The sequence below is a fragment of the Scophthalmus maximus genome, chromosome 11, assembly GCF_022379125.1.
Source record: "Scophthalmus maximus strain ysfricsl-2021 chromosome 11, ASM2237912v1, whole genome shotgun sequence".
NCBI classification, from domain to species: Eukaryota; Metazoa; Chordata; class Actinopteri; order Pleuronectiformes; family Scophthalmidae; genus Scophthalmus; species Scophthalmus maximus.
In genome coordinates, this window is record NC_061525.1 from 9,904,138 (window position 1) to 9,928,025 (window position 23,888).

The window sequence follows — 23,888 nt, forward strand, 5'->3', positions numbered from 1 at the left end:
TGTCACTTACATTTATGTTCATTCTTTTCTATCCATGTATGTGCATTTGGCTATTATATCTAATATATATTTATCATCTTGTAAAGGACATTGTTTTGCTAATGGGTCTGGAATTTATGATCGAATGCTGAGATTCACCGACCTGTGTTCCATCCGGTTCCATCTGGGATTTTAGCACATATAATTTCATAATAATAGGCCCATGTATAGTTTAAGCCTCACATATTTACTGCATTAGGTGATGGTTTCCAGCTGTTTTTCTTGTACACCGAGCTGGACCGCAGTGAAGAGCAGGCCATTTTAGGTTGTGAAAGTGTTCCAGCCTAGCGGTGGAAAAGTCCCGGGAACTTCATCTGGGCTCGGTGGAAACCTTGAGCAGCTGAAAGCTCCACCGTGACTAAAAGCTGGCTCGCTGACTGTGGCTGTTTGGTTCTTTTCTTCATTGAGGGGCTGTTGTGTTTCAGACAAGAAGCTCTGTCAAGTGTGACCCCTGCATGGCCCTCCTTGCCTTATTGACCTTGCTGCAGCCAATGGGCTCTGATCTCTGCCTTGGAAAGGTCGTCAGTGCCTTTTACCATGGTTGAGGACGTTGTGCGTTTCTTGTCAAATGACACAAGTTATTGCGTGGCAGCTGTGTGCTTGTCAGTGAATCTCTCTTGTGTCCTGCAGATACAAAGCGTGCCTTTTATTTGACTGTCATGGCTGAAAGGCCTGTGTGTCTCATGTTAACATGCTATGGGCCACATTTGCCGTTCTGCTGGCACACATCAGTGTTTGCACTGCACATTCACAGTTCTTGCCTACATTGCTGCATGTTCACCACAAATTCTTTTGGCTTTATTGGTTACATCTAACTGGCAAGGTATCTCTTGTAAACCTCAGCTGCTTCATATCAAGTGAGAGTTTAATGACAACGTTTTTAATTTGCTCAGATGTGTCAGAGGAAGAAGCAAAAGGTTTCTGAGCAGACTAGTGTGAGTCCCAATAACACTTGTAGATTTTAAATGCTCAGCGTTGAGATGACAAAAACACTTATGCTTGTTAAGGGGACGAGCTCCACCCTCCCTCCTTCCCCAAGATGGATAATTGTCAGAAAAGAGCTCTGAAAAGGGATTCACATTGTTCTGTCTTTTTAAGTTGAAACGGTAACAAGGCTCTTCAGTGTAAGGAATCTAGTTAGACTCTGCCCTTTCCCTCTCTAGACCCCTCACTCCAAAAGTACTGAATTATTCATCGGTGGTGTGCTGCAGCATGTGGCACATTAGATCTTCAGAGTGTGAAACAAATATAACTGCTCCCTCCCTCACACCAATCCAAGCTTGATGTAGCGTGGGTTGGTGTGAACTTAGACAATGCTCAAAAAAACTGAGGTAACATTTGATCGTCACGTAAACTTCAGGGATATCAATCTGTCCATTTAGGAACAAAACAGTGATTGTGAATCCATTTCAGCTTCTTTGTTTCAAATGAAAGTTACAACATGTGCAATGGAGAAAGCAAAAGCAAGACAAGCCCCCAAAAAGGGAATGGTTTTACATGTAGTGGCCAAAGACAGCTGCTCTCTCGTTATCCTTCCTTTAGTGATTCTTCTCTAGTTTTGTGTTCTGCTAGTGTCCTTGTCACCTATGGTAGCATGAGGCGGTACCCGCAGCACAGGTATCGCAATACGTTTTGCTGTGTCTCCCAGCACAATCTCAAGAACATGGAGGAGATACCAGGAGACATGAGGAGAGCTGGACAGTACGGAACCGGTATCTGCTCCTTTGATCAAGGAGGAACAGGAATAGCACTGCCAGCAGGGTACTGGTGTGCATGTTTCTGACCAAACCCTCAGAAACAGACTCCATGAGGGTGGCGTGAAGGGCCCGACGTCCTTTAGTGGGGCGTGTGCTCACAGGTTCCTCCTGCTGCAGGGCAATGCCCAGCCTCATGTGGCCAGAGTGTGTAGTCAGTTCCTGGATGACGAAGGCATTGATGCCATTGATTTCCGGTGTGATTTTTGAATCCAGCCCTCAATGGTTTAATGATTTTGGTTTCCATTGACCGTTGTTTTCATTTTCAACTTGAATCAGGATCTGATTGATGCGTGATTTGCGTTCCCTTCATTTTTTTTGAGCAGTGTATTTCACATGAACCGGGATTTATCTTTTATTCATGAACCTCTCTACTGTAGACGTGGTTGTTATGCAGATTGTGTTTGCTACCTTCAGAGGGCATGTAGATAACACTGACAGGGAGACAAGGGCGAGTTTGACAATGTGATTAGCGCTACACTCATTGCACTTCAAATAATTAAATCTATGGCTTGTGCTCTTGTTTCATGTTTAAGTGACACAATGATTCTGTGGAACAGATGCCAAATGCATATTAAAAGAATAAGAAAAGAATTACACATCAAGGTCTAACGCCTCTGCTGTGGGTCAGTCATTAAATTCCGTGTCCTAAATGCACACTGTATACTAATTCTAATCAGAAAGTGTGAGTTTATACTAGAAAGGTGGCGTTTAAGTACTCAAAACAGTATGCATAATAAATATATGCTGTTTTTGAGGATACTGTCAATGTCACACAGTGGGATGCACAAAGTAAGCAGCTCAAAGCTGGAAAAAATTTAAATGAATTCTGTATGGTTTGTTTGTTTTGTTTAGGCAGTGACAGTCCAAGTTGCAGCTATAGATTGATGTCCATCTATGACACTTATTGTATTTCCTGTCAGTATAGAATAGATAATTATGCAGATTATTTTTTCTGCACACTAATTGTGACAAATATTAACTGTGACAGTAGCATGTAGTACATTCTGTGCAGAACAATGTCATTGTCATTCACAGATCAGCTGTGAACGGATCAGATTTGTCTACAGCTCTGAGTTGTTCCTACTGTACGTCCCACAGTTCACCAGCCTCTGTGTCTGGAGCCAAAATATATCGGCAGCTGTCTGGTTGCCGTTGGTAATTCCCCCGCCCTCAAAGATTCGAAAGTCCAGGAACACACTGACTCAATAGAACCACCCTCCAGTGAAGGTCACATTCATAGAGCTCTGATAGGTTCCCGATTTTTGCCTGTAGGTGGCAGGCGGAGCTCACATCCTTCCTGAAAAGCCTTTCTCCTGTTTGTGAATCAGTGTTGCTTCCAGTCAGAGTAGGTGACAACCACCACGTGCAGGGCTAATCATTTGCTAAGTGCAGATTTCAGAAATGCCTCGGCTGCACTGTAACAGGAACGGAAAGTCAAATATTAACAGAGCCACGGTAGAAGGTTCTTTTACATTCCACAGATTAGAAAATTGTTAATTCACTGGGGAAAGAAATCCTTATTAACCTACATGAAGTGAAAAGGGTAAAACAAAAAAAAAGGCTATTTGAAATACTATTAGTCAATTCTTCTCTTGGGGATCTGCATTTTGAAGATGCTGTTGGCTTAGACAAATTAATAGACATATGAGAAATCTCTGTTTACATTTACATTTCATGGGATGATGTTTTGTGAAAGGAACCAAACATCCATAACTGCTCATAAGACATACATGTTTTAGAAATATAAAAAAATGAATTTATAACTGTGTAATACACGCTTCATATTGATGGATGTTGATTAGTTACCTGCTCTGTCGGGCTTTGCTTGGAAGCATCTTACATTTTTTGTAAAGTCTAATACATAATAATGTCCTAATACATATCAAACCGCGTGTACTTGTATTCTGCATGAAACCAGCAGTTCAGCACTTGTCCGCCCTCCTGTGGTAAAAGTGGACAGGACATGTCATAAACTGGAAATACTGAAAACACTGTAGGCACAAAGGCAGCATGCATACACGCAGCACAGACACTCAGCTACTGTTGCTTCTCTTTATTGGCCTCTCAGCCAGGGGGTGACTGTCTGAACACAGTCTGTCACAGGGTGTGACAGATGGGCCCTGTATTTTGTGTGTGTGTGTGTGTGTGTGTGTGTGTGTGTGTGTGTGTGTGTGTGTGTGTGTGTGTGTGTGTGTGTGTGTGTGTGTGTGTGTGTGTGTGTGTGTGTGTGTGTGTGTGTGTGTGTGTGTGTGTGTGTGTGTGTGTGTGTGTGTGTGTGTGTGTGTGTGTGTGTGTGTGTGTGTGTGCGTGCGTGAAGGAGAGACTCTGTGAATGCTCTGATAAAGCAGAACAAACGCTTAACTCAGTCTATGGGCAACATTCTTGATAAGCCACACCGCACCTCGCCATACACAACAATACATGCTGTGACAGTATCATTATCTCTGCTGCGGCTCACGAGTCTGCTGCTGGAGTGCGGCGAGGCTCCTGAGGCAGTCTTGTGGCCGTTCACTTTGATGTCGTTAATTGGGGACCCAGCGTCCCCAGGGATGGCTCCATGCTTTTATTGTTAAGGTCCTGAGAGGGCTTTCTCACGGTAGGGGCACTTGTTCTGACATTGGCCCCCTCTCCACCCTCTGACTCTGAGGCCATTCCCAGAGAAGGCGGGAACCCCACGTAGTCCCCTCTGGGATCCAGTCCAAATGAGAGGGAGGTGGACCTAATGGAGCTCTGCAGGATTCAGCTTCAGAGGCGTTCCATCTGGATGTTTTTCTTCTCCTCTTTTGCTTGTATCCTGTACTTTACAAAGCCATGGTCAGACGTTTGACATCATTTGTTAGTTTACAGTATTTCTGTACTTATTTAAAAGGGCTTCCATCATGACACGCTTGGTTTTCCCCAACTTACGGAACACGTGTTGCTAAATTTCCAGTCAATCTTTTTCCATGTTTCCATGAGTCAAGATTTTAGGCCAGTGTCAGTAATTCATGGTTATCCCGCTTTAGTTGTGTTATATGGCACTCTCGGAAAACCAAATTACAGTGTTTATAAAGGCTATCAAAGGGAAGCAAGAATTACAGCCACACAACTGTACATTATGAGTGGGAACACAGCATGACATGGCAGGGCATGCAGCCGACCGAGCTTTACATAAAACAAGACATGCATGGACTTCAAATCAGGACGCATCAACAAAAACACAGTAGACACACACACTAGAGGGAACCTGCTGCACATGCTTCATAAGACTATAGAGGGATATAGAGTTAACTACATGACCACATGGACGTCGTAGACGCCAGCTGCAAGGGAGCTGGCATAAGGGAGGAAGAGGAGGGAGTCAAAAAGATATTTGAAAAAGCCCAGATCAGGGAGCGATAGAGAGGCGTCAACCGCTCCGAGGGGATGTTAGTGGAGAGAAAGCTGAGCTGGGAGAGAGTCGGACAGACCCAGGGTTTCATTCTCCCTCTCTAAACTCTGTGTCCAGGCCTTACATCTGGACTGAGGGCAACACAGATGCCCACAGGTACAGTGCCTCTCCTGGTCTGTTACATCTGTATATGCTTCTTGGGAAGATTTGTCATGATAAACATGATAAAGGGCTCATTTTCATTTAAAAGAAATATATTTTGGCATGAGGGCCAAGAATAACAAGAGATAGGTTTTGGCCAAAAAGGAAAAGATAAGCATTTCTGAAAAAAGAAAACTTTGCAGTATCTTCACAGATATTACGTCCTTGATGTGTTTTATCACTGCCCGGCCTGCACTACTTGTGCTGCACTGTCATGTTTATTTATTTGTAGATATAGAGCACAGTGATTACTCTGGAAAAGATCAACTCTGGGTTGAAGCAATAGTCCATGGTTTTTGGGGGGAAACGATGCCTGGATGAAATGAAGAAGGAAATCCCCAAAAGCCGAAGTTGATGTTTTTATCACCAAAGAAAGCAAATCCTTCACCAAGGTCTCCAAGATGGTTGTCCAAACACTTTAACATGCGTGGGAACATGGCTGCAGTCCAGTGTCTGGAAGTGTTTAGCCTGTGCATTGTGCCTTGGAAGGCGTTGCAGTATGTATTTCACAGAAAGCCCTGCTGATTGATTTCGTCTCTGCTCAGAGCTGATGGCATTACAGCAGTGGTATTTGGGGATCTGAAAATTGCTGAGTTGGTTCCTCCTTCCTCGAGGTATGAGGCCAGAGCTCCTTCTTCTTGTAAAAGGACTTATTTTCAAGTGTCTGCTGGAAGTCATGTGCCAAAGTATCCTGTAGTGGGACCAAAGGGGTAGAAGGAGGACACCTGTCTGTGAAGCTGGCGTACTTCCGACACCTCGCTCGGTTTTTGCTGTTTGCTGAGCAAGCCAGGGGAATCAACATGTGGTTGTCAGAACATGTTCTCAAAACTGAGTGAATCTGAGCCACTGTAACGAGTTGGATGAAAACACTGCATTGCTAACGGTTGGAGCTTTGAAGCCTTGGCTTGTTCAGAGGCAGCGCAGCCCAAACATCATACCCCATTATTTGTTCTCTGGCTGTAACACCCAGCCAGATCCAGCCAGCTATCAGTTTGCAGCTCGGGTCCGTGGATAATTCATAAATCCTTCTCTGAAAAGCTATTTGTGGCGGGATGAGATGGCAACCCTCAGATAAACGTTTCCATTTCTCTCCCAGGTTGTTCTTTGGTGACTTGGAACACGCATGATGTGTCTACTTCTGGAAACAACTTGAAGTGATTTTCCATAGTTCAAGATCTTTACAAGATCCTGCCGACCCCCACAAGGTTTCAAGCAGATACCCCTCTTGATTATTACAGTGTTCTCAGGCAGGACTGTGTGAAAGAAATAAATCAGCTTTGGCCTTATTACGAGATTACTGGTAACCAACCACTGCACAGGAATACGTGAGCATTAATAAACGCCTGTTACTCTGCATTGTATTATCATTGGAATCATGAAAATGCTGCAAAGGCTGCGAGTGGCATGAGACAGACAGACAGACAGAGACAGAGAGAGAAGGAGTTGATGGGCTGTTACCCCTGAGATGAAAGAACCCTCTCTGTGGGTGTCCTTCAGAGGTGAAGGAGAGTGTTACCACAGCTGTGATGCTCTTGTTTAAATTCAATACAGGACCTCAGGAGAAAAACACAGCCCAGATGACTTTTGACACAGCAGGCTTTGGCAATGGTCAACAACGGCAGCTCCCTAGCTCACATAGTTATGTTATTTACTCTCAGAATCAATAAGCTCTTGCTGTGGAATGAAAGCTGGATCCCGGTCTTTCACCAGTGGAGTCATTCAAAATACCAACATTCGTAAATCGGACTATGTTTACACTTATTTTTTATTTTTTTTATCCTTTATTTTACCAGGAAGAAGGTCCCATTGAGATACAATATCTCTTCTTCATGATCAAGATGGCGGACAATAAAATAAAAAAATTCTTACACAAACAAAGACGGATGACTTGACACAATTAAAAAGAAAAATGTATTAAAATGGATCTGACTTTTTACAGAGAGGAAAAAGTGAAGAGCATCACATGTGCTATATTGAATGCATTTAGTGTAGAGTGACTCTGATTAGTTTGTCTGTGAGAGTCTGACGTTTGCAGGCTCAGCATGCTAATGCCTCCTTGGCTGTGGCTCTTCCTGGACTGCCACTGTGCTTGTCCTCAAGTCCCCGTCCTCCAGGAGCCACTGAGGTCTGCTTTGTATATCCAATTGTTACTGCTGGACCCGTGGTCCACCGAAACGATCTCTCCACAGGACCCCGTGTACCACAGGGCAGAGCCAGGCCCAAAGACTCGCTGGCTCATTGGTATTTGGGGAAATTTTGCTCCGGCGTCTTGGCAACGATCATTTCAAACCTGCATCCCATGTCGACTGAGGGATAACGGCAGGTCCCCATGTGTGCCCCACGAGATCAAATGAAGGGCCTGGAAGTCGGAGGGTGATTCAACACACACACTCTGTAATTAGTTGGCCTGCAGAGCCGGCCAGCTCATATGTCAATCACTGCATCACGAAAAAAAGTCACATCCACAAAAGGCGCTGTGTTGCTGCGCCCCTTTGAAGACATAATCTCCTAGATTTGACTATTGTCCTTTGTCTCAACACCTTTGCCAGTTTATAAGATGATGAGAATGCTGTGAACTGTTGTGGTAACAGCGAATGGCACCTACTGTTCCGCTGATGATTGTGGCATGTAGTGCCGACGTAGAGCGTTGTTAATTAAAAACTACTCTCGGAAGTTGGACGACTTTATTCTCACAACATTAGGTGGACTGGTACTGCAGTGTTAGTCCAGCCTGTGCACATTCCCCTCAGAGGACCCGAACTCTTACCAAAAATGAACATATCTCCTGGGTCTCCTGTATCTACAATCACGTCATCACATCCGCCTTTTGGCTGTCGTTCATCGTTGTTTGTGCTTCCTGTTTGCTTCCCTTTATGCACAATTTCCGACTGTGAGACAGGAGGAAATGTGAGGCTAATTTGGGCATGATGACACATCAGATGTTGTGGTTTGTGGGGGCAGACTAGAAGAGGGGGGCAGTGTGTTTCCCCTGGCTGTCTGTCTAGTCTTACTTTTACAGTAAGGCTGACTGCTCACTGTGAGTGGGTGTCTGTATGCAATTAGCATCATAAAGGGGCACAGAGGCCTGTCCTCCATTCCTCCCAGCGTGATGACACCTCTCCGCCAGCCAGCACACTACTGCAATCCTTTTTTTTTTTTCTCTCTCCATGTTATTAGCTCTCTGTGTATCCAGGTGTTTTTGATAAAGACAGTCTCAGTGCTCAGTTATCTGTGTGGTTTTAGACTGATATATTTGGTCAGCTTGTCTGGCTGATTCATTCAGTCGTCTCTGTGCGGGGGAGGGATGGACAGGCACCTTTGTACACAGGGTCTACACAGTTAATACTTAATACATTTAAGCAGTTTCTTTTAGAGTCGTTTCAAAGCTCTGATACATGCTGAGGGTTTGTAAAGGTGACTAAAGTGGGTTTTCCGACGTCATTCTGTCTGTGCTTTCAGCTGCATACCGAGTCCCAGCCCCGGTTGGTCAGAAGAGTAGGGTTTTACAAGAGGAAATGGCAGACGCGTCACAAAGTCAGGCAGACAAAGTAGAAACAGGCTACATCTGGATTTCTACTTACCCCATAGGGAATTATGGATGGATATGATGCCCTTACGTAATCACGGCGCTATGGCAAACCCCAGAAATGTAAGGTGCTGGACATTTTGTCCAGACATTTAAACTAATAGGTTTTCCTCACACAGCATCATTTTATGATCTCACCTTTTATAATATAATGTAAAATTGGGCTATTATATTGATAAAAAATTGTCTTTTCTTAAACAAATTCACTCCAGTTATTATGGTATATACTTTGAGGGAAGGGAAGCAGATGCTGTGGATTACTGTCTTCCCCTATGTATTAACTAGGCTAACACATTCACTGTATCATCTTGGATTTGATACAATTTTATTTAATTGTATTGTTTTTTGTGTGTTTTTACTTAACAATTAACTGTGTAGGCTTGGATAGATGATGGAACTCTCTATATCATGATATTTTAGATGTGATTTCGAGAAATTAATATAATAGGAACATTTATCATGCTTGCTTTTTATAATCGTTCTCATTTTTTTGCGGCCATATAAAAAAATCATTAGATTAAAGGAAATCTTTTCAGATGTTCTCCACATAACTCATTCTTTGTCTCATGTCAATTGACGCAGCAACACTGTCTCAGTGTCTCAGATGACACAGATCACACAATTCCTCTCATTTATCGATCAAACGCAGTGAAGGAGCCCGAGAGGAGGTGAAGTGGAAAATATCAATCTGATGATGTTAGCGCAGAGTCTTGTGAGCCGAGTGCCTCAGCATGATTCACTGCTGAAGACTGCTGACAGTTTATGTCATGGTTTCCCCCCCCGATTTTAGCTGCCTACGTTTTTCCATTACTTCCATCTACTGGAACAAATAGACTCTTCAAAACCAGGCTTTATCTTTGTGTGTTTGAATGAATCATTGCCCCACATCAGCGGCTACATATAACAAACTAAAAATGTTACAACTACAACTGTCAGAAAACAGAGAAATGGCTGGTGGTGGTAAATTCTTGTTGAGATACAAGAGAGTCCGTGAATTTTGAGGAAACGCTCACTGTTTGGCTGCAGCTTAGATCTTTGCCAAAAATGTGCTGAGTGGGGTATGAAAAAGTCGTCGTGGGCAGAGCTGGGTCGGAGAGTTGGGCACAAGGAGCTGAGGGGGGAGGGAGAGGGGGCTAAACGTTAAGGGAGCCTGCCACAGAAAGGGGTGGGTTGAAGGAGAGATTTAGTGTTGGGACCGGCACATGGTGGTTGGGGGTAGATGGAAAGAGAAAGGAGAAAGAGGGAGCTGTGGGTCTGAGTTCAAACTACAAGCTGTGTTCAGAGAGAGAGCAGGAATGTGGCTCAGCGTGGGAATGAAGATGCTCTGACATGTTGAGAAACTCTTGATGGATATACGAAACACTCTCTGTCTTTATGATGAAAATATCCCGTAAGTACGCAAGAATTTGTTACTGGAAATAAACTGTGGTTGGATGATTTTGGAGAGAGAAACATATCTTAAGGCATATGCGTCAGTGAGGAATGACTTGTTTTCATTTACATTAAGGCAGAATGAATGAGTCTGGTATTTATTTATTTTTTTGTTTACCAAAAGAATATGATTGGAAACACGCTACTGTTAGTCAAAAAGCTTTGCTGTCAGACACATGCAGCACAGGACGAAACAAGGCACATCATTAAATGCTCACATTATTTTACCGATGTCGTTGGCTGTAAATATCATGTGGAAGAGTGGAATGTGAACGAGCCTTTAAAACTGTCATTATTTTGGCAGGGCTTGTGTCTGCTCAGCCCAAGAACTGTCCAAATGTGCCATATATTTTCCCGCAGCTCATTATTATGTGTCATATCTCAGCAATGAATTGCATAATCAATGTTCTTGAGAGTGAACGTTGCATAAAGTGACTTGTAAAGGAAGGAGTCACGCCTTGCCACAGATACACAGCTTTTGACATGCTGGGCCATTGTGTCACAGACAAACTGGGTTTCATCTCTTTGTGGAACTGTTATTTTACAATGTACACGGATTTGGAGCTGTGGGTTGTGGAGAGCAAACACAAGTTCTCATTCTTTGGCATGATGCCCGCCCAGGCTTTTATCCACAAGAGATTTCCTTAGAGAGAGGATGAGAGGACAGAATGTCTCGGTATCGTGTTACAGAATGCCAAACAGAGAGGAATTCCCAGCTCATGTTACTTGCTCCCAGTGGTCCAACCTGCGGCTGTGGGACACAAGAGGACCAGGCAGCGCTCTCACTATGTGCTGCATTGAATAATACAGGTCTGATATTATCCTCCTGGGAGGGAAGCCTAGCCGGACAGAAAGCCTTTAAACTCCTGGTGATACAGGTGGGAACAGACCAGAGAGGCTCCACATGTTGACATAACTGATGGTCAAAGGGGGTAAACAGTAGACCTTTTTTTTTTTTTTTTTGTCATCCAAGGACACGGGGAACTGTTAATATTTACTCAGTTGTTGGTCGGACTGAAGACCAACGTCGCTTTTCATTGATTCCTCAGTGACACGGGCATGTAGGTGAGTCCTGGATGATCGAGTTTGGAAAAACAGGTGATAGCAGTATCTTCACTGCAGGGCTACAATCGCTGCGATGACGCAGTATTGTGATGAATGACCGTGGTTCATGTTTCAGCCATAGTGTGACAGGCACAGGCAGGGAGTGGAACTGAGGTCTCACATGTGTGATGATCGGAGAGCTGTTTGTTAACCCGTGGGCACAGCTCATGTGCAACTCTTCTCGCACATGATGTTGATGCTGTTTTAAGCTGGTCAAACCTCAGAGGGTTTGTGTGATAATACCTGGCGGTTGGACATTTGTCAGCAGTGTGGCTTTTAAAGAAGCAGTGGAACTGGTAAGAATATTTTCCGGTTACACTGAGAGCCCGTGCTTTATGTATATTTTTTTGTCATCTTCCATATAGGCTCTTATTCTCAATAATGTAGGCATATGTTGGCTGACTTTGGATCATGATTATGTGTATTTTACTTTAAGAGTTTTTTGTTTGTTTGTTTAGTTTGCAATGAGGGTAATTTTCATCAATTTATAACTTGTTCTCTCAATCTGTTTATTGTTTGGTCTATAATACGTCATAAAAAGGAAAAAATGAGGTTCACCACAGTTTCATCCAGCCCAAGGGAACATTTAAAATATGTTTTGTCCAATTGAAAAACTAAAAACACAGGCAAATCCAGATTTGGAACCAGAACAAAAGCAGCTTATGTTTAGCATTTGCTCTTTATAAATGATTAATCATTACTAAAATGTTGGCAGATTAATTTTCAATTGATCCTCTAAACTTTTAATCAACTTATTGTCTCCACTCTGCTTTTGTTTTGAAAGAAAGAGACAGAAAACTAAAGAGTACATTTAGACATGTGTGCTTGTGTAAGAATTCCAAGTGAAATACTGTTTATGTGGCGCTTAGTCAGTGTTTTGTTTGTCTTTTGCATTTACCTATTTATTGAATGTAATCATATGATTTCCCTCTAAATGTAAATCAGTTGCCTCTCTGTTAGTATTAGTGGAGAGGTGCTAAAGGTCCATTTCCTCTCCTTGTCATCAGGGGCTCCACAGCCTGCAGAGAACTTTACTCTGTGGGTCAGCCTGACTGCTGGACTCTCTTTATCACAGTCAATGTGTTTGCTTGCTATTATTCTGTGAAGGAGTCCAGGAGCTAATTGATCTTTAGTTTTGTATCATTCTTTTGTTTGAAAATGTTTTACTTGTCTTTCAACATGTAGTTTATACATGATTGTATCTCAGGCTCTATATGTAGGATATACTGGTGCTGCCTTTCTTAAGATTTGTGTTTTTTTGTTATATAACATTGTCTTTAAAGTGAAAAGACAACCGGCAGTTATATAAGGTACCAAGCTCCTTCAACTGAATGAGCTGACAAGATACCTCCAGACAGTCATCATCCATACCATCTCCGAATAACACAGGGTGGTCTCAGTTTTATATCTGCCAGTTCTGTTTAATCTGTTGGCTTCCAGGTCCAGGGGCTTTTTGCTGGTTTGATCAAAGCTCCGGTGGCTTTGTGTCAAACATGACTATGACTTAATACAGTTGACGTTTTACTTTATAATCTCCGTTCTTAATGTGCACATTTTCCTGTGTTTCAGAAATTGAGGCAAAGGAGGCGTGTGACTGGCTGAGGGCAGCAGGATTTCCCCAGTATGCTCAGCTCTTTGAAGGTAATAAAAGCACTCGGCAGACTCCCACACACATTCATCACAAAAGAGGGACATGTTCGGCTAAAATACAGCGATTAATGAAGTAGCACCAAAATAAAAGGGCTCTGTGATGAGTCAAGATGGCATTTTTATATTCCATTGATTTATAATTTCTGTTGTGAAGCGTAACATTGAGGGGGGGTTGTTGAGACGAGATGAGTGAATAAAGACGCCTAATGTCAGCCGGTCTGTCACTCTAGACCCCGAGACTACACAAGACCACTTATTTTACATAATGAGCTCCATTTTCTCAACTGTCCGCAGAAGGTCTCAGACCTATGGCTCCAGTCACGCAGACACCACAAAACAAGCGGAACATCAGCAGCTTTTAAAGCCTAATCTTTTCCAAGCTTTGGTTACTACATAAACATGTCTCCTGTGCTTTTAGACTGAAGTCATGGGAAGAAATGGGTTTTATCAGAGCTTAAAGCAGCTCTGCTCCCTCAGGTCTTTGTGCCGAGGCCAGACTTTTGATGTGCTTTGGTGCAATATATTTGTTTGCTGACAGTTTGTAGATAGTTGTAACAGTGAGTGCAAAGAAGTTGGCATGAGCTCCACTCCTGATGCTGGGCTTTGTGTATCAGGAATGACATTAATGATGGAATTATAAAATGATGCCGACACAATGAGATCATTGATGATGTAATGTTTCAAAACCTACAGTATAACTGAACGTCTGCCCCCTTTAAAAGAACAGTCTGTCCGCTTACTGCAGCTTCTGCTTTTCATAAAAAAGTTAATGACTTCACATGAATGCGGTGGAATGTCCGATTCAGAGGGTCTGGATACAGTCTCCTACGTTATGTAAGAGGAGGCTCATACCCAGCTCCAGATGTAATGCCTACACAAGCCTGAGCACTGTCATTTTGGGCAATTTCTGTCTCTTCTCATTAGCATCACACACAAAGCAAGTTTGATGGCCTCCCAGCCTTCAGTGTTCCGTATCTGGAAAGAAAGTGTTTTTTGGGGATCTTTCTGAAATGTTGTTTGTTGTTGCGCTTTTTTTCCACAGATTCCCAATTCCCTATTGACATTACTCCTGTGAAGAGAGATCACGACTTTCTGGAAAAAGATCTCGTGGAACCTCTTTGCAGGTAAACCAACATTTAATTGTTACTGAAAAGTTGGTGGCTGATCCATCCATGAGTCAACTAAGTCAGTGACACAAATCAAAACAACCTTTTTTTTTTTTTTTTAACTTTTTAGCGAAACACGTCACATCTTTTGATGTTGAAAGCAAAACATTAGGTCATTTCAATTGTTGGATAAGCTCTTGAAGAAAAGAAAATGTTCCACACACATTTAGTAAATTGATTACATCAGTCCATCTTCATCTGCGGTCACGAATTGACAACTCAACTTGTTAAATGCTTCAATTGCATGAGTATTCAGTGGAATTCTCTCCTCCTCAGAACTTTGGACTGCAGTTTGACATAACTGCTCGTAAAATAGTGGATGTGTGTGATTTTTTATAAACTTGCACTTACAAGTACACTCAATCAACAAATGGTGGTTCCACATGAATCCCTTAACGGGCAACATGGCTCATGTACTTTTTCAAGCCGAGATGAAAACAGCACTTCAGTTAACAAGGTAACTATGGCAACGATCCCGAGAGGCAAGCAGGAGTAGCATGAAGGGTGCCTCGCACGGCTCAATATACTGTGACTCTAAACAACCCTAAAGCAACTCATCTAAATTCCAAACTAGCCACGGGATAAATAGAGGACAATTGGAAACAGTTCCACTTCCAACGTGATTTTGTCCATGACTTCCCGGCATCGCTATGGTAACATAAGGATGGCTTTGTTGTCAGTTACGCCACCACAGTCTTGTGTGCAAAAATAAACACCACCCTGCACATTGTGGGTGTCTCTAATAGTAGCGAAACTGTTAGATATCCCATGTATGCGAATGCTCGCCCTGATCCTTGGCTAAGCAGCCTCCTGTTTTAGCAACCACATTCAAAACTCTTTAGGCCTGTGGAATCAGGGGCCCCCAGCTTAGAAGTCCTCTCTACTATCTACAGTAACAATCATGGGAACTCCTTGTGTGGCTAACCCCTCTGATCTACAGCACTACAGGAAAGACGAATTCTCCATCTGAGGCCATTCACTGTCACAGAACAATACTGTCAATGTAAAAAAAGACTGTTAGCAATATCTCGAGCTGTTAAAGCTTGTAATTATCTTACCACAAATGAGTTTCTTTTTGTCCAAAGCTGAGACACAGTGAGCTGCATTGTATTATGCCATCATCTTTCCCCCTGTGCTATTGTCGGTTCAGTTTTTAGTGCTGTCACTTTATATATCCAAGTTTGCACATCCACATAACCTCTAAACACTTAGCACATGTTCCAAGGATTAGACTATACAGTATTTATTACAAATATTGAAAATGTCCCATTTGCGTCTCCTAGGGAGTGCTGTGGTTTAAATGTACATTATTATTTCAAAGCAATGTGTCTGTTTGAACGGAGCAAAGAAAAATGAATGTTCTTATTAAGATTTTTGTGTGAACACAAGAGCCATGAGCCAAAATGGCATCAAAGTCATGTTCATTTGTAGATTAAGATCTACAGATTACTTTGGTGAATGAACCAGGCTTCGATTACAACAGATATGAGGCTATTCCATTTGCTGACCTTAAATTCACCTCTCTTCAAATTACCGCACACCACCCTTCACGTCACAATCGTTTTTGATCCAACCCATAGAGACAGAAAGCAGAGCACCTGACAATTACCAGTGTTTATTAGGTTTAGGATAACGTGTGTATGGAAACTGAGTTCCCCTCTGGGTCTGGCTGTGCATCCAGAGCAAAAGCTGATCAGGTTAAGGCTTAAATAGCAAACAAGAATGGGATTTATTTCTGGAGTGCTCATTAGGAGCATTCATCTGGTGTTTGTCTCTTGTTTGTTCAAAACTGTTTTCATCCTTGGGCTATTTCTGTTTCAGACGACTCAACACCTTGAACAAGTGTGCATCTATGAAACTTGACGTGAACCTTCCGAAGAAGAAAGTAAGTGTCTAGATTACGATCTTTCACATCAAATTGAGAAGAGTTAAAGCCTAACCTGGCATCGTACTTTTCCTCTGTGCATAGACTATTTAGAAATTTAACACGTTGAACACAAACCTCTTCGGGTTTGTTGTGTTTTTTTGTCCTCCAAAAAGCTTTATTCCCTGAATCAAATTTCACTTTTCATTCGAAATTTTTAAGAAATACTACAGGAGACACATGTCAATGTCATCGTGAGAAACTGTATTTTCTTACAAAGATCGCTTTAAGTTATGCATCTGGCTCCTGGCCTCAACCTAGATTATATGATATTTGAGATGGTACCATTGTTGTTCATTCCTTTTTTATCTGTCCCCACATCGTAATGTTGCCCGCTGGCTGACATTTATGACTTTTTCCTGTCTTGGTCTATTTTTGGAAGTATTAAAGTCAAAGCAATCGCTTGTTTGGCGTTACCTCACTGTTGGCTCATTGTAAAATGTTATTAATTTGAAGCAGACACGTCCTTCAGCCATTTCATGCATTTCCTATTTAACTGTTTTTTGTGGCATTGATGGTATGTGATACTATATATGCTTTACTTTCTAAACCAGCTGATGTCAAGAGAAAAGATTCTTCTCACAACACAAAGAGGGAAATGTGCAAATATTTTTGTGGAGTTTGGAAAGTTTGAAAAACTATGCAAAGGCTTTTTAGGTTATTTTTGTAAAAAAACAAACAATTCCCCAACGCACATACTGTGCATGGTAATAAGTGCTATAGGTGCATGCATGATGTTCTGTATTTGATTATGTTCATGATTCAATAATTGAGTAGTTAAGAAGAAGCGCAGCCTAAATATAAACAGTCATTTCTACAAATAATTGACTTAACATAATCTGTCTTTCCCCAGAGTGAAGACTCTGATGAAGAAGACCTGTTTGCTATCAGTGACAAATGGACCTTTGAGTGGAGCAGCCGGCGCTGGTCCAGGTTACAGGACATTGACTGTCTGCTGGGGAACCACAGGGAGGGTCTTCCCTTCAGGGAGGGCGTGCCTCTGAGAACCACCACCAGCAGTGAGAGTGTTCTGACAGACCTCAGTGAGCCAGAGGTCTCCTCTTTGCACAGCGAGAGCAGCGGCGGCAGTGGTCACAGGGGCCTCAGCACTGAGGACTCTGACTGCTCCAACCGCACCTGCTCGGATTCTGCCGCAATGCCAGACTCTACTTCTCTAACAATGCCTCACATCCCCAAAGAAATTCCTCACTATGGCTCCCTGTCTGACAAGCACAGCAAGACAAGCCGCACCTGTGCCAAAGATTTCCTGAAGCGCATGGAGACACTGCGCTCTCGAGGAACTCTGGGAAGGGGTCGTAAGACACTGGTCATCAGTTCTCCAGTGCTACAGCAGGAGGCCCAGGCACTGAAGACACTGCATTGTGTTGAGATCATAAATGGAGATGGTGGGGCTCCAGAGCCACTGTCCAACAAAGTCCCTCCGTCCCAGTGTGGTAGTGAGGGAAGCAGCCATTCTAGTGGCAGCGCCGTCAGCACACCCAGTTTGAAAGAGCATAAGCCCCATCGGTCTGACCACAAGCGTAGTGGAATGTATTTGGAGGACATAGACATCTTCTCAGACACCCAAATGAATAAAGTTGCAGAACAAAACCGCAAGAATGAATTCTGTTCCTATGAAGACCTGGTCGTCCACATTCCTAAAGACCACAAGCCAGGAACTTTCCCCAAAGCACTCTCCATAGAGAGCCTGTCCCCAACCATCGGGGCCTCTATTAACTGGCACACCGGCAGCATGCACCTGGACTCCCCTCTAATTTCCTGCAGGAAGGAATCCAGGCCTGTCACTCAGTGCTGCTCCAGAGGTAGCCGCATCAGTGTATATGATAATGTTCCTGGCTCACATCTGTATGCCAGCACTGGAGACCTGATAGACTTGGAGAAAGAGGACCTCTTTCCTCACCTAGACGACATCTTATTGCATGTCAATGGTCTGCAGCAGATAGTGGACCACTGGTCTCAGAATGTGTTACCTGGAGGAGAAGGGCTGGCGCAGATGGATGGCGAGAGGGAAGACACAGCAGGGCTCCAGTCCTCTAGTCAGATCACACTGGACTTTGAGGGAAATTCAGTCACTGAAAGCCAGACCACTCCAAGTGATGGGGACAGAGACAGGGTCTCACTTGCTGAGACAGAATCGACGAGGCTCAGGGACAGGAGGGACTCGGGAGTGGGTGCCTCTCTCACACGACCCAATCGGTAAGGCTCATGAAACAGTATTGAAAGTACTAAAACATTTTAAATCACACAAGTTTAGTTATTTTACGAGCAAAAAGATAAATGATGTTCTTTTTCTTTCCCATTTCATCTTTTATGGTATTAGGTTGCGATGGCCCAGCTTTCAGATATCTAATCGTCTAAGTCACTCCGTGGCATCCCTGCAGATAACCAACCAGTCAGCAGGCCAGCTGAGTTTGTTACAGAAGTTTTCTCTGCTGCGTCTTACTGCAATCATGGAGAAGTACTCCATGTCCAACAAGCATGGCTGGACTTGGTAAGTCTCATTTAAACTTCCAAAGGTGTGACTCATAATTCAATACAACTTCATTGCAAGTGCATTTTGCTGTACTACTTTGAATTGACAACCTGCAAATGATTACATTCAGATTTATAATGTGTATTCGTCCAATATGAACATTATAAGGCTTTTTCTGTGAGCAGATTCTCTTTAGGCTTACTAGCTATTAAAACCATTTCTATATAGTGCATATTTTGATAATGTATGTATTACTGGAGCATACTCTCTAACCAGTAAAGATGTTTTGTTGATATTTTCACCTAGGTCTGTGCCAAAGTTTATGAAGAGAATGAAGGTACCAGACTATAAGGATAAGAATGTGTTCGGAGTGCCTCTCATAGTGCACGTGCAGCGTTCTGGACAACCCCTGCCCCTTGGCTTGCAGCAGGCCTTGCGGTACCTGAGGAGCCAGTGTCTTGACCAGGTCAGTCTCAGTGCACATGAGGTTACATGTGACTTCCATTTTAACATGTGATGCAACAAATGGTTGGGTTTTTACTTCTGTGTATAACGGGGTGTGATGCTTAAGTCCACATTGACTGACAGACACATTAGTGGTATAACAATACAGGTAGCAGCACTGCTGTACAATTACATGTCCCTGTGAACTGCCCTGCCGACAACTCTGTCCATTTTGCCTCCAGGTGGGTCTCTTTCGCAAATCAGGGGTGAAGTCTCGTATTCAAGCTCTGAGGCAGATGAATGAAAGTTCTCCAGACAACGTCAACTATCAGGATCAGTCTGCCTACGATGTGGCTGACATGGTGAAGCAGTTCTTCAGGGATTTACCAGAGCCTCTGCTGACAAGCAAGCTGGGGGAGACCTTCCTCCACATCTACCAATGTAAGGACCTAAAGCTCTCTTTGCGTGTCTGTTTGACCATGTTGTGATTCCACTTTACAGTCTCTATTGGTTTTGTTTTTACATTTGTGCAGTTGTAACTGAGATAACATATATGTGGCTGTATGAAAATAAAATTTCAAATCGCCAAAAGTAATTGGCGTTCGTTGGTGCAGGAATGCTTCTTCATCCTCTATCACTATGTCTGTGAAGCAAAAATGATACGAATGAATTCCCTCGTGTGTAGATGTGCCGAAGGACCAACGGTTGCAAGCTGTCCAGGCAGCCATCATGCTGATGTCAGATGAAAACAGAGAGGTGCTGCAGACGCTGCTCTGTTTCCTCAGCGATGTTACTTCTTCTGTGGAGGAGAACCAGATGACACCCATGAACATTGCCGTGTGCCTGGCCCCTTCTCTCTTCCATCTCAACATACTCAAGAAAGACAATCTCTCACCAAGGTACATTTTTTCATTGTCTATTAGTGGTGCAATTTGCGTGGTGTCTGTGATTTAGGGCCAGCGACAGTGGCTTCCATTTTGTGCCTCAGAAAACTAATAGACAAGACATTCGAGCATTCTAATAACTCCTGCATAATTATCATCACATATGGCTCCATAAAGACAGACATAAAATGGGTTACAGAGATTTCCCTCAGCCCTCAGTGGTGCAGTAGATTACAGGCTTTTTGGGCCAGTATTAAAAAGGACATGCCTCTCCTTTTAAAGCTCAGTGTTTTATGAGATCATGCTGTGTACAAACAAAGCAAAGCTCTCTAATTTACCATGTTGAAATTGTTGCTAAAGGGATCAAAGGGGTTTCCTGCAGAGCAGAGGAAGTGTTTATATACTGTGTTTTGTGAGTATGTTGACCTGGGGACTCTGCCAGCCTAATAAGTTCTCTCTGTCCATAATCCCCAGGGCCATGCAGAAGAAGTATGCCACTGGCAGGCCAGACCAGAAGGATCTGAATGAAAATTTAGCAGCAACACAGGGCCTTGCTCACATGATCATTGAGTGCAACCGTCTCTTTGAGGTACAAAAACCTACTAGTACAGATGCAAGAATGCAATTTCCACAGGCCTCCCTCTGTTTATATCGCTATGAGTCTCACCACATGCTTTTATACACTCATTAGATCCCTCATGAGATGGTCACTCAGTCACGTAATTCATATGTGGAGGCTGACTTGCATGCACCAACAATTGACGAGTTGTGCAAGCAGCTGGAAGATGATGATGGAACACACCAAACACATATGGAGGGGAGGCTTCAGAACCTGCTCAAGGAGGCCCGGGAAAAGTCCAAATACTGGGTGGCATGCAGCAGCTCTGACAACACAGAGCTTTACTATAAGAAGGTTTGTGTTCTTCCTTTGATTTGTAAGTTGTTACCAATGCAATACTTGACATCAGCCGTGCTCTTTTGTACCTCAAGCATGGATCTTGCTTTTACATCCACAATTTAACATGATGGGTTGTGTCGTTGTGTGTTGTCAAGGTGGGAGATGGCAACCCTTTGAGACGATGGAGAGTTTCTGTGGAGGTGGAAGCGCCACCATCAGTAGTGTTGAATCGGGTGCTACGAGAGCGCCACCTGTGGGATGTTGACCTGCTACAGTGGAAAGTGTCCGAGACACTGGACAAGCAGACGGAAGTGTTTCAGTACGTCCTAAATCGCATGCCCCCTCACCCCAGCCGGGACTTTGTCGTTCTCAGGTGAGTGATGATAGAAGGAAAACACTGAACAACATATGTTCCTTTGTTTTGAAGTAGATAACATGTATTGTCTTTTAGGGCAGATACTTAATATATTTCTGTTTAATTAAGGTCATGGAGGACAGATTTGCCCAAAGGTGCTTGCTCCCTGGTTTCTGTATCTATAGAGCATGGGGATTACCCTCCTGTTGGAGGTGTTCGAGCTATCGTCCTGGAGTCTAACTACCTGCTTGAGCCCTGTGGCTCTGGAAAGTCCAGACTAACTCATATCTGCAGAGTGGACTTAAAGTAAGTCCTACATGATTTTCTCATGAACTCTTTTATCAAATGCTTAAATAAAATCTTAATTAAAATGCATCAGTTCATTTTTGTGTATGATTTCAAATGCATTATCTGAGGCTTGATGTGTGTGCATGTACGCTACAGTATACTGAAAATATACTGTTGTGTTTTCAGAGGAAGAACTCCAGATTGGTATAACAAAGCCTTCGGTCATCTTTGTGCTGCAGAAGCTGCGCGGATCCGCAACTCCTTTCAGCCACTAATCACAGACGGCCCAGAGACTAAGATTTGAGACTCTCTGAAGGTTGTCTGCTCAGCCTGGAAATGAAGATTGAGTCTTTTGGTCGTTGCTAACAGGCAGACACAATGCATAGACAGAACTGGACCCCAGAACTAAAGCACAGTTTATTTTTTATTTTTTTAAGAGTACAAATATATTGATAACTGTGAGCTCCTTTGTACATGCACAATGACAAAAGAGGAAACATTATAGGTGCTCACTATAATTACTTATTTGTAAAGTAATCATCCTGCCGATATTGTTAGCATTAGGATTTTATTTACCTTATTGTTGCTAAACCTGTATATTATAATAATTATTATCTTTGATGTTATTACATTACTTTTGCTATAATCTACAATGTCTAGGACATTAGAGCTCTTAAATGCTTCTGGGAAGCATGTTATCCGTTTTAGATTTAAAGCTATAATTATTATTATATACACTCAAGTGTCTGTATATACTGTACGTGTGAATATACTGTACATGCAAACAAGATGTATATATTGTATATATGTGAGGGGAAAATAGTACATTTTGTTAATTTACTATATATTGATTCTGCCACAGTGCCAACCTTCCTGTAATTCACATGGTACAAAATTGTAAGCTGGTTTTACTTTGCTTCAGTATTGCCATTTTTAATGGGTGTAATTTTATTCAACCTTGACCTCCTATGGTTGTGAAAAGAATGACTTAAGGTTTGACTTGATCATACCTGCTTTAGGGTACTGTACTTTGCAGTGTCAAGTACAAGAGACATCATTTTTTAATAAAAACATCAAAATTATATAATGGCAGTATGCACTTATTCTTAATCTTCTGGCTACATCAAAAAGAAGTGCCAAGATGTTTAAATTAACCAGAAAGGAGTATCTATTGACCTATGAGTGAGTCTCTTATGGTCAATTGAAACATAAGTGACAGAAAAGGCAAAAATGTTTACCTTTCTCAATCATATGCTCTCTCTGATCTGGAATGACAGGGACCCCTACTGGCCTTTTGAAGGAAACACAAGACTGCAGAGAGTCCACATTGATGAATATACTTAAATGGTTACCATATTTCAATTACAGACTCGAGCCAAATTAATCATAAAACCAAAATAGAGTCTTCATAAGGTGTTGATATGCCACGAGTCTTTGGACCTCTAAAAATCATTCTGCCTCATTCCCTCATTTAGTGTTCTGATGATGATGCATGGTTTTGTCATGAAAAATCTCTCGTAGCACCTCATTTCTATCGATTTGATATATGTATATGTAATTATCTATGGGCTGTTCTTAACTGAACAGTCCTAATCAGAATTTAATTGCGTATTGTATAATGTTGTACATGTGGGGGAATAAGATTATTTTAATGTTTCCTCACCAATTTAATACGTCTTTTACTTCAATTTGTCACCTGTCTATATATCGATCACAATCCAAACACAATAGAGATTCAGAAATAGAAGCGAATGATGACCTCAATTCATCTAGTCAGGTTTTTTCCTATAAACTGTTTACGAAGAGAAAAGTGTGGGCTGAACACATAAACTAAATTACGGTATAATTTTTGTCCACTAGATGGCTCTTTCTGATCAGCAGAATGTTCATCTTTTTTGTGACCACGTTTATTTAATATTTTTATTCAAATTTCCACAGGTGTTTTTAGTTACTTTTCAACAGATAGTATGAGAACTTTCATATGCACTGTTAAGACATACAGTATAAGGGGGGGGGGGGGGGGGGGGGGGGGGAATTATAAAATACGGCAAATGAAAAATCCTCAACATTCAAAACCTGACTGGGATTAAGTTAGTGGCAGCTCAGAAATTTTGAGAGTGCATAAAGTATAATTTAACAAAACCATAACAGAATGAAGACCTTAGCAAAACAATCACCTCATTTTCTCACAGGTGAGGGGGTTGACTGATCTGATTGCTTGATATTCTGCATTGCATTACATCAAATTAAATTAAGTTTTTAAACTGCTCAGTACATATGTTACAGCTGTATAAATC

At 42.4% G+C, this 23,888-nt stretch overlaps 1 protein-coding gene across 6 annotated transcripts in view; it reads left to right on the plus strand.

Annotated features, from left to right (window-relative positions):
* stard13b (StAR-related lipid transfer (START) domain containing 13b) overlaps positions 1–22,673 on the plus strand; it is a 66,938-nt gene extending 44,265 nt beyond the window's left edge. For 4 of the 6 annotated variants that reach the window (XM_035623028.2, XM_047335580.1, XM_047335582.1 and 1 more), the window contains 13 exons: positions 13,058–13,129; positions 14,181–14,262; positions 16,126–16,189; positions 17,082–18,445; positions 18,570–18,740; positions 19,029–19,188; positions 19,409–19,607; positions 19,852–20,065; positions 20,525–20,639; positions 20,742–20,963; positions 21,104–21,321; positions 21,433–21,609; positions 21,778–22,673. In XM_035623028.2, the coding sequence (XP_035478921.2) occupies positions 13,058–13,129; positions 14,181–14,262; positions 16,126–16,189; positions 17,082–18,445; positions 18,570–18,740; positions 19,029–19,188; positions 19,409–19,607; positions 19,852–20,065; positions 20,525–20,639; positions 20,742–20,963; positions 21,104–21,321; positions 21,433–21,609; positions 21,778–21,895 (3,176 nt within the window). In that variant the 3' untranslated portion in view covers positions 21,896–22,673. Of the gene's footprint in view, positions 1–10,154; positions 10,344–11,573; positions 11,785–13,057; positions 13,130–14,180; positions 14,263–16,125; positions 16,190–17,081; positions 18,446–18,569; positions 18,741–19,028; positions 19,189–19,408; positions 19,608–19,851; positions 20,066–20,524; positions 20,640–20,741; positions 20,964–21,103; positions 21,322–21,432; positions 21,610–21,777 lie in introns of those variants that run through there. The other 2 variants (XM_047335583.1, XM_047335584.1) reach the window with 2 other exon arrangements.
* The last annotated feature ends 1,215 nt before the right edge of the window (positions 22,674–23,888 follow it).